General features: G+C 44.5%; 1 protein-coding gene across 1 annotated transcript; it reads right to left on the minus strand.

The window, feature by feature from the left end:
* Nucleotides 1-319: 319 nt before the first annotated feature.
* On the minus strand, nt 320-10,949 carry NASP (nuclear autoantigenic sperm protein (histone-binding)). Its single transcript, XM_009871447.1, has 14 exons — nt 10,900-10,949; nt 10,039-10,149; nt 9,379-9,459; nt 9,088-9,185; nt 7,459-8,325; nt 5,526-5,608; nt 4,531-4,607; nt 4,327-4,400; nt 3,152-3,340; nt 2,726-2,892; nt 2,247-2,300; nt 2,087-2,158; nt 975-1,109; nt 320-486 (listed from the first exon to the last, which is right to left on the minus strand). Exons 1-14 carry the CDS (start codon nt 10,947-10,949, stop codon nt 433-435), a joined length of 2,112 nt encoding a protein of 703 aa, XP_009869749.1. The 3' UTR covers nt 320-432.
* Nucleotides 10,950-11,073: the final 124 nt, after the last annotated feature.

Consider the following 11,073-nt stretch of genomic DNA (forward strand, 5'->3'; position numbering starts at 1 on the left):
GCCATCAGTCCCTGCTCTCACAGCCCCTCTACCTCCACAAGCTCTGCACCCATCAAGACAGGGATGTAAAGCGTAGAAGTGAAGGTTGAGGAGAACCAGTGACACACCCCATCAGTATCCTGGCAGAGTGAAGCGTGCAGGGGCCAGACAAGGTCCTACCAGCCTCCCCCAGCAGGTTTAGGCTGCTGCAGGCTGAGAGGCACTGCAGGTACCGACACTGACACCAAGCTCAGCGAGGCCAAGGCTGAGACCTGCTCCTCAGGGGCACAGTGAGGAACAAAGGGTGGAGGTTACAACAGAAGGGTCAAGACAGGGAACCTTTGCTTACAATCTTTATTGAAGTCATACAAAAGTTGCCAAAAAGTGAAAAAATACACTATATACAAAACCATTTTCCTTGTAAGGAGAGGAGTGTCCAAGGTTAAAGAATTATCATACTGTGCTTTCAACTGCAGCCCCTGATTCTGCTTGTGGCCTTTTCTCTGTCTAAAAGAAAAGAAAAGGGTTTGTTTTTAAACAACAAGACACTGCCTTACAGCACCAATTCATGCAGCAGTTCAAGGCTTTTTGTCATTTGAAGACTTCACTGACTACTTATGTTTTGCTGATCTTAAAAGCCCAATACCAATGTTAACAACTGCAGGTGACAAGTATGAAATCTAAGGAGCACCAAAAAACACTTTGGGGAAAGACCCTATGCTGTAGTCCAGCACAACTCAAATACCCAGAGCGTGTTCCTGTCCCACACCCCACAGGTTGCAAGTCTCCGCATATGGTGTCTTTGCAGCCCCAGTGTCAGACACCAGGTACGACGGGCATCCTGTCACCTGGGGAATATTCCCCACCGCGTCCAAGAAGCCTTGTGAAGAGCAGCAGTCAATAAACCCAGTACATCTACCAGGCACAAACCCATGCAGAACTGAGGGGAAAAACCATAAATATGCAAGGCACAGACTGCTGCCTCAGCTGCCCACCTCCTCTTCCATTTTTTCTGCAACCTCATTTCCGCTGGGAGCAGGATCACCACCACCACCACCATTGACGGCCGGCTCTGGTTTAGATTTCTTGGCTTCATTGTCTCCCTGGTGAGTCTCTTCCTCTGGTTTCCTCTGAAGACAAAATTATTTATAGTCTCCACTATGTACATATCAAAAGTTTAAATATTTTTTAGTAAGTCAGCATCTACAAGTCATTGCACATTATCTACTCGACCTTTTCTTGCCAGGTTCAAGACAGATACTTTAGTGTTAAGATTTAACCAAAGCTCTGAAACTTTGGTACAAAAGTCTCAACCACAAAGGATTTCTGCTAAGGAATTATTACTTAGATAATGCAGCATTATAGATACCAGCACCTAATAACTATAACTAATTATAGTCTGGCACAGAAACATTCACCTGCTGAGCCAGGTAACGGTTACAGGGCTAGATTTAGGGCATCTACAACACAATCACCTGTATAAAAGCAGATCAGAGCTGTTTCAGGCAAACCTGAAAGACTGCAAGAGGCCAACATAACACAGGGTTGTGCCACACAAAATAAAAACTAAGACCCTACAGGGGCTAACTTCATACTAGCAAACAATCCTAGAAAAAAAAAAAAAACCCCACACATATACCTTTAAAGGAACCTAGTAGCCAATACACTATCCCTTTAAAGGGGCGGTTTATCATTGCTTTGCTATTCTTTAGGTGCAATTCTCTATTTCCACTTGGAAAGAAGGGAATCCAACTCAGCTTGGTGGCTTGCCCATTTCTTAAACTCTGAAGGCCACCTGGCTCTTCTGGCAGGTCCTCAGCAGAGGAGGGCACTTGCTCAGAGAACGCCCACAGAAGCCACACAGCTCAGCTCCAAGCTGAGGGGCAGTCAGAGCTGAACCATCCGGAACAGCTTGCTGGAGGCTGGATGGTTCCCAGACTGGCTCCCAGTGGAAAGGATTTTCGTGCACTGTTTCTGGCTTTTCTTTTAGAGTGTTTTTTCCATTATAGAATTAAGTTAGTAAGAAAAGCTCCAAACCAAGAAATCCAGTTACGCAGAGCAAGCCAGTGGCACATCAAACTGTTCAGCCAGTCATTTCTAGACTCACCTTTTTCCTGACTAGGTGAGAGATGTCTGTCACACACTGAGATGCACCATCAGCTGCTTTTCTTACTGGAATCTGTTACAAGACAGACATCGACACATGAGTAGTGGGAAACAGGAATCCTTAGAGCAGACAGGAATTATCAACGTCCATCTTAACTTACTGTGGATACAGAACCACTGCCTTCACTTTGTGCGAAGCCAGACGTAGTTCCAACCTTAAGAAAAGCAGAAAAAACAGTGAACACATTCTGGCAAGACCATACAAGCCAGTTTAGAGAGGGGCAGAAAACCCAGCTTCTTCACGACTCACCACCACATTCTACATTTATAACACAGACAGATGCAACACCCAGTCCATTCATTCATCTGGCTGACCTATTTGTTCCAGCCCACACACTAAATTGCTATAGAAGCCTGTCAAATTCCAGTTTAGTTTGGAAAAAATAACATCAGTGTTTACTAAATACCCTCTCTTTACACATCAGCTGCCTCAGCTTCCCCTCTCACAATCACAGCCTGTATCACCTGTGAGCAACCATGAGCCCCCAAATCTGAACAATCAAGTCTGAGCTCTTCCCGTTACTTCATCAACTCTCACTGGAAAACATATGGTTAAAAAAAAAAAAAAGGACACACTAACCAGAGTTGCTTTCAGTGCCAGCTCAGCTACTCTTGCACTCTTCTGAGACTCCTTTGAATCTTCTATCTTTTCCTTAATTTCAGGGAGCAAGCCCTTCAGCTCTTCAATCTCCTTCTCATCTTCAGGGGATCCACTTTCTGCCTTCTTTATCCGCTCACTGAGCATTGCTAGGATGAGACAGTTATTGTGGCAAAAATCTCAGGACAAAGTAGGCAGCTGGCCACGTATCAATTATCCAGCACAAGCACCTGCTATAACAATCTCCAACACCCATGATACCAGTACAGCCCGTTAGCGCTTTCAGACCAGCAAACATTTGCACAGCAAGGCAACAAGCACACCCGACTCCTTTTAGGGCAGTCAAAGTCCACTTTGGTAAAACTCTCACGTTCACCAGGCTGGTTTTTTTTTTTGAAATCCACTTACCCAGTCTCTTGTCAATGACTTCTACGGATTTACCAAACTGCAAAACCGCCTCATCGAACTGGCTGTTGTAGTGGTAGGCCAGCGCCAGCTGGTAGTGGCTCTCGGCGAGCAGCCGGTCATGAGCCTCCAGGTACTTCTGCTGCAGGGCCAGGCAGGCCTGGAACTCTTCTATAGCCTGTGTGTAGTTTTCTAGAGCAGAAAGCCATTTATCCAAACACTCATTTATCCAAAAGAACAAGAAACCCTTATTGACCTACTCTGTACTTCATTACGCTTACAGAATCTTAGAACACAGCAGTTGAGGTCACTGATGGGCTGCTCTCAGGTCATTAGGAGACAACACTGCCTCCCCTTTCAAAAGACAGAGTCCAATTCCTCCAGTTCTCTCAGGAGTGCTTTGTGTGTTTACAGTAACGCAGTAAAAAGCAGCCAAGTCAAAACCAGGCACACAAATCACGCTATTTTACCGTGAACTGAATGTAACTGGTCACAACTGCAACTTGAATCCAGAGCTAAGCTACCATCCGGTCACACTCTCCACTGAATGTATTTTAGTGACATAAAACACAACCCTTGGTTTGTAGCCCTGGTCCAGAAAACTGCCAGATTATTTCCAATTCTTACATAGAAAAGAATTACACTCAAGTTTAAGAAGATTAAACCAAATTTCTTAAATGAAGGGCAGTTAGGACACATCAGAAGGCACAAACCTGGGGCTTGCTTCCCACTCCTTTTTTCTGCCACATAAAAGTCCTTATTCTAGAGTCAACTATTTCTCATTTACAGACTTTGCGTTCTGGAGATGGCACCTGGTACTGACACCTCCCGTTGCACTCAGTGCCTCACTGCTTCAACACAGAAAGTCACTCCAAGTTTCTGAAGCTAACCAAACCTTGCCTATAAAGCAGAACATCAAGGCTGGTTTTGATCAGGTAACACAGCACTTCTTACCCAAAGCTTTCTTTCACTGTTCTGGAAGAGCAGAGACTACCCCATCTAAGGCATCAACTTGTTCACCCATTGATTCCAAACCTTCTCACATGGCTGCACCATCGTAATTAGACAACAAAGCATCTTAACAGCCTGAACTCACCTCCACTCATTTAAAAGTGCAAGTGAGAGAGCAACAGAAAGTGGAACCAAACACTTTGTACATGACAATTAACGTTACTTACCAGACTCAATGCTAACTTCTCCTAACTTCAGATGAGCTTGAGCTGCATGGAGCTGAGCTTCTTTTGTTTCTTGTCTAAATCAAGAAAAACAAATAGTTTTCAAATCCTGATCAGAATATGCCACATTCACTAATTGCTTATGCCACCCCCCAGTTTACAGTGAATTTCTCTTGCACATATCCAAATGAGGCCTTAAGTCTTTACCTCTTGTAAATGACTTTTGCTAATTCCAGCATGTCCCAGGCTAGCTCAAGATTTCCAATTTCATCCTCCTCGCTTTCCTGTAAAGACTAGAAACACACTGAAGATTAAGCTACTTGGTTACATATCACATCAAATCACAATGCTGAGTTTCTAAGCAGGAATAAATTTCTCTAGAAATAAATTTCTTCAGGAGGTAAAGAGATAACCACTAGGAGGTAAAAAACCAAAACCCACAAACATGCAGAAGAGGTTACTGCATTAAACAGTGAAGGTGTTTCAAGTGGAACATAAGCTTACATTGTTTGTTGATATGGTCTTTTTTTCAGAACTAACAAGCACCACTATTATCCCAAGAATAAGACTGGTTAAGGTACTATTTAGATGAATCAAGAGCTAAATAAAGGAGTTGGTGTTCCACTTATTTTAAATGAGCTTTTGAACTTGCTAGAGTAGTCTGAGGAAGAGACAGGTACTCAAGACAGTTGTCTAGCACCACACTTAGTACTACCCTCTAATAGGCTTCAGATTTTTCCAGGTGGTTGGACTGCTACATCAACACAACATCTCAGGTTTAAGCAGCACCACATTTCCCACTAGATTCTCATCCTAATCACGGCTTCCTGGACTGGGTGCATTCAACAAGCACACCGAGGCAAGCAGAGAATAAACTGTTACAAGTGACAAACGTCAGTGAGAAGCCAAAGCAGCTCTCCCTGCCTGCCCCTGCATTTATTTACCGGCTGCACTACTCATCAGCAGACTGTGAGCATTTGCTTCAGTGTGGCCAGACAAGCCCAAGATTACAGACAGAGCTGAGCAAGATCCTCCAAGGAGGACGACACGTAACACTGCCCCTTCCTTAGGCAACACTGGTTTTCCACAGTAATATTCTACAGATGACTGAATGAAATACAAGTGAGTTTTTATAAAGACATGAACACAACATTTAGACAAACGCTTCCACAAGCACCAACACCGGAGCTCAGCAATCTCACCTTGTCTTCCACTGTCAATTCATTCTCCTTATCATCTTCAGCCTTATCATTTTCTTTATCTTCCTCTTCAGATTCTTCTGTTTCTACAAAGGAAGCAGATGAATGAGAACACTTCATGGGAAGCAAGCGTAGTCACAAGGAGTCAGGCCAGAATGTGTTATATCCAGCCCTTACCCTGCCAGTGACAGGTTAGATGTGTGATACAGGAAGAGCAGAGATACATTAAATTATCAGCAGCAGCAGCCATCTTGCTGAAAGCGTTAAATGCTGGAGACTAAAGCAGTTCCAGGCTAGTTTAGTCGTTCTTTTAATTTTAACTTCATACTATCCAGAACAGAAACCTACACAGAATTCAGTTCTCACAAACGTACTGCGACCTCTCCCACTGCAGCTGTGGGATCCTAAGCCGCCCTGCAGGCACCGGTCAGCTGCTGGACTTTGTGCTAGAGATATCGAGCGCTTTCAGCAAGAGAGCTGCCGAGCTGCGTACAAATGAGACCGTTCCTGCACTCGTGTTCCCTGTGTTAGACATTTAAATGGCAATGTTATTAATGAACCTGCTATTGTGTAGCGCTGATTGCACTTCTGATGTTGTGTAGAAGGCACGGGGGGGCAATGTGCAGCGAAGGAGCGTGGCTACTAACTTCAGAGCAGTGGCTGACCTGCGTGCTGAAGTCACACAATTCCTGTATCATGACCACTAATTCCAGAGTAACAGGAACTTGATGAGGTGGAGACTATACAACCTGCGAGCTCATTAGTCTAACTCTCAAAAAAAAAATCACACACGTGCCACTGAGAGGGCAAGACCTGTAAGTATGAGGACAGCTGAGTTACAGGTAAAACAGAAAAGGCATGAACAAGTTAAAATTTAAGTAGCGGGAGGAGTCTGGAATGACACAGCACCAGCCCAGGATGCTCAGGATTGTCCTCACACTAAGGGAGTTTGTGGGGAAAAAAGCAGCAGCACATGTCCATGAGCAGCCTTTCACAGCATGACGAGGGTGGATAACTACTCTTAACGTCAAGGCACACTCTGTCCAGACAGACACCTCGCTAGGCAGCTGCCCCACCACTGAGTGTTCACTGTGCTCAGCACCACAACTCCTTTCAGTGTCCAAAACTATTTGGTCTGAATATTTGTTACTCCTCAAACAAGGCTCTTTCTGTGAAGCCAAGTTACTGACAAGCAGTTTCAATTACCAGCTCATCAACTAACTCATGCAACAGAAAGCACTGGCCTACTAAGACCACGCAAGTAACACTTCAGCAAAGTGTACAAGTTTTCTGTTACCTTACCATAATCCTGATAACAGTTATATGAAGCAGGGAAGCAGAACGGCAGAAAAAGCCAGCTGGCTGGAAGACTGTACTAGACGTTAGCAATAAGCCTTCGAGTTCCAAGGCAATTTAAGGTTAGATTTTCCAACCAAATTCTCACTTCTCATTACCACCGAAAGGACTCAAACAGAGAGTTCCTTCCCCCCACCAAAAGCAAATTTGCTCTTTTGTCATGTAGGCAGCTGTTCTTATTTTTCTGCTCCACTGTTTTAAAACAAAACACAGTTATAACCAGAGGCAACTTGTGCTTCAAGTTATCTGAAGGTTAGTGCAATAAACCCAGACGCATGCAAGTGAACATCCATTCAGTATTCTCCACCAGCCTGGCCATTACTCACATTTCACAGGGCTGTAAGTTTGCTTTCAAGTAAGATTTGCTTTGCAGTTAGTTAAGCGTTAGTCTAGAGAAACTGAGACTGTTCACTATTCCTCAAAACTTTACTTGGATGTAAAATCCTCCAAGAGCCCCTTTACTGTGCTTTTTCCTTATTCTAAGGCAAACAGAAAATTCTGAATGGAACACTTTTTACCCATTGTTAGCCAAATCCATCAAGTCATCCACCCACAAATACTTTTCTCCTCTCACTGTTACCTTCTCCCTCCTCCATCAGGTCATCTTTCTCTTCTTTTTCTACCTTAGCACCTTCACCCTCTTCCATCAGGTCATCTTTCTTTTCCTCTTTCTCTACCTTAGCAGCTGCTTCAGCCTTTTCTTCTTCCGCGTCATTAGATGGCTCTTTGCCCTCTGTGGGCACAGGTTCCTTGGAGGACTCTGCCTCTTTACACTTGTCTGGTTTCTCTTCTGCAGCCGTCTCCACAGGCTCCTGTTTCTCCTCCATCTTCTGCTCAGCTGCCTCCGTTTCCCCTTCCGCAGCATCTTTCTGCTCCACAGCGACTGCCGCCTGCTCTTCTGTGGTCACTTGTGCTTCTGCCTTCTCTTCCACAGCTGCCTCCGCCTGCCCTTCCGCAGCCTCTCCCTTTTCCGCAGCTGCCTCTTTTTCAGTCGCTTCTGCCACCTGCTCTCCCTTCTCTTGCACGGCTTCAGCCTCTTCCACAGCTACTTTTGCCGCTTTCTTGGACACTTCCGTCACGGTCTCCTTATCTTCAGCTGCCTCGTCTTCAGGAACCATCTTCTGCTCTTTTTCCACTACCTGCTCTTCTACAGCTGCCTCCTCTTTCGTCGTCTCCTTTTCCACAGGTTCCTGCTGCTTCTGCTCTTCTGAAGTTACTTCTTTTCCCACAGAAGTCTCCATCTTCTCTTCAGCCTCTTCAAGCTTTCCATCCTTGTCAGCGATTGCTTCTTCTGCTGTTTTTTCTTCTCTCATCTCCTTCATTTCAACATCCTCCTCTTTGATTTCCTTCTCAGACACTACTGGAGACTCTTCCGTAGACTTTTTGGCCTCTTCTTTTTTCCCCATGGCGTTACATACCTGTTCTCTCAACTCCTCCCTTGCTTCTTCTACATGATTGAGGAAGCATAAACATTTCTTCGAGTTTAGTGATAAAAGACATTAACGGGCACTAACAATACCACCCTCAGACCCTCCACAGCGTACTGGTTTGTCATCAAGTCAGATGACGCTCCTAAAAGCTCCATTTTCCAAGTACAAGGAATTAGGACACAACCAACACAGTAACTTGAACCAAGCAAATCCCTTCCCCTTCCCCAGACTGCAGGATTGCAAGCGGTCGCCCAAGCAGCGTGCGGGTTTGCGCGCCAGCGTTTTTAGTCACAGCTAAGCAAGAAGTGCCAGCGTTATAATAGCCTGGATTGACAGGAATTCCTGTATTACCTCCAGCTGCAGGTAGTATAAAACAGTTACTGTGCTCCGAATTTTTATTATTTTTTTTTTTTTTTTTTACAGAGGCTCTGACCTGTCCTACTACACACACCGTACTGCTACGAGGTTACAAAGCAGTTCAAGTTGGCTGTGAAACTTAAGAAAGCAAGTTTGAACACAGTGTTTCGGGACACAGACACCTGGTGACGCTTTACACGTGCTTTCAGTGACCAGTTCCTCGCAGAAGTTCTAGAGGTTCTGTGCAGTCTTTAAGCAAGATTAGAATAACAGTAACAACAACAACAAAATCCATTCAGGCTGCCAAGAGTTTTGAGAGAATGATTCGGGCTACCCAAGATACTGATGGACGGAACTTGGATCATTTAGACAAAAAAAACACGGCTTGGTGCCTCCACGAGAGGGCAGGCAGCTTTACGTACCATCAGCGGTCGGTAATGCAGAATTATCTTCAGCTTTTTCGCCTTCCTCTTCAACCTGCACCCCTTCTAAGGCATTTCCCAGCACACCGTTCTCCATTCTAAAGGCAACAACCGTTCGTCATCCCTTAGCTCTTGCAATAACACCGTTTTAACTGCACAGGCTGCGACACCACGGCCCATCCCACCCGGCGCAGCCCCGTATATAGGAAGTTCTAGCATAACCCAATCTGTACAGGGGTGAAATCCTGTTACACCAGGCAGATTCCTAATCAAAGGAGGAACTGAGCATACCTTGCCAACTCCAGGAGAGATTTTCCATAGTAAAAAAAAGCTTCTGCACACTCATCCGCTGTCTCACCATATTTTTTACCCCTACAAAAGTAACAAAGAATTATGTGCCTATGGCTACTTTAGATTTTGATGCTGATACACGAACTTGAAAACTAAAGATTCCTAGACAGGAAAAATCAGTTTCTCAAACTCATCTCAAAATTGTGTCAAACAAAATAAAAACGCTCCTCTCGCTTAGCTAGACGTGGCTCTCACATCCAGCAAAGCAAATTAATTTAAAACCCAAAGAGGTATCACCCTCAGGGTCTGATCCAGACTAGTAAACACATTACCAGGCAAGTAACATGATCTCATTATTTTTCATATTAACAGACATCAGATCCATACGCTGCAATTTAAAATAACAAATGCCTTTTCCTCCTTAGGGAAGTGCACTGGCAATTACTATCACTAAAGCTGTCTGAATTACACACCAACTATAGTATTGTACAAACACTTGAGTTAAATAGTTCATCTCCTCCGTGACTGCATTACAAATACAGCAGCACACCCAAGGTAAACCCCCAGTCTTTCTTGTATAAGCCCCATCAGTACAGTCAAGCTGAAAACCAAGCTGAAAACCAAGCCCTATAAATCCAACCAAAACATTTTACTACTCACAGTAAGCTCGCAGCTTCCTGGAAGGCATTAACAGCAGCCGGAATGTTTCCCATTACCAAGTGTTTTTGTCCTAAACCCAACAGTTTCTTTGATTCTCCATCCACATCCATACTGAAGAGAGGAAAAATAAAAATCAATCAAATACAGGATTCTGCTAGCTTTCATATTCAGCTTTCAAAACCTAGTCAGCTTTATATAAGACTGAGTTGCACAGATTATTGCTGGTTGGAACTGCCAGGATGGGGGTGGTTGTTTGGATCAACTTTAGTTCTGAGGACCGAGGGCAGACCGGTTAGAATTAACCAACCACTGCAAGAAGCAGCCATCAGAATCTGATATGACAAAGGTTGCTAAAGAACATACTTTAAGAGTTATGCACCAATACAACCCTGAGTACCACACCAGACTCTAGTGTTAGCCAAGATGAGAAAGAAGAAATCCAAGAGATTTATCATGGCACAGCATTTGAGAAAAATGATAGATGCCAAGTCTTGGCCGCAGCTCTGCATCTCACACAGCTCCGTTTCTAGAAGGTCCATCCCAGAGCAGCACCTCGAACCAGGACAAGAGGAGGTGCCCACACAGGAGTACTACATCCAGACCTGTACCTCCTCGATGCTTCCCCAGCACTAACTCACAGATCAAGAACCTCGTAAACAACAGCTAGTATTCATGTATTTATTAGTCCTTGACAGAATTTTGTGACACCGGATTTGTGCAGCAATGAGCGCAAGTTTTCAGCGCCTACATCTGTTAAATTTCAAACATAACAGCCAGCTTGAAGGGTGACCTCTTTGTTTCACTCAGTAACCCCTGGATTTTGCATTCTCTTGTAACCGACAACCCTGGCTCCCATCTCACCTGTCTGTTTTGTCTGTGGATGTGGAAGGAGCCGCCAGTTCCTCTTCCATCCTAAAAACAAAATATTAACTCTTTATAACAGGCCATTTCCGCCGGCCGTCTCCTGGAGAAACCCATTACTTTTGGTTTTGTTTATTGTCCGAGCTAAGGACTGCTCGGAAAGCGGATCCTCTC

Source organism: Apaloderma vittatum, unplaced genomic scaffold, assembly GCF_000703405.1.
Source record: "Apaloderma vittatum isolate BGI_N311 unplaced genomic scaffold, ASM70340v1 scaffold22936, whole genome shotgun sequence".
Lineage (NCBI taxonomy): Eukaryota > Metazoa > Chordata > Aves > Trogoniformes > Trogonidae > Apaloderma > Apaloderma vittatum.

Bases quoted from the DNA above. Each gene is read 5' to 3' on its own strand.
- NASP (XM_009871447.1), bottom strand. From the start codon at position 10,949: ATGGAAGAGGAACTGGCGGCTCCTTCCACATCCACAGACAAAACAGAC. The intron at 10,150-10,899 runs GTGAGATGGGAG...TCCTCTCTTCAG, and splicing joins TCCACAGACAAAACAGACAG to TATGGATGTGGATGGAGAAT. The intron at 9,460-10,038 runs GTGAGTAGTAAA...TTACTTTTGTAG, and splicing joins CAGGAAGCTGCGAGCTTACT to GGGTAAAAAATATGGTGAGA.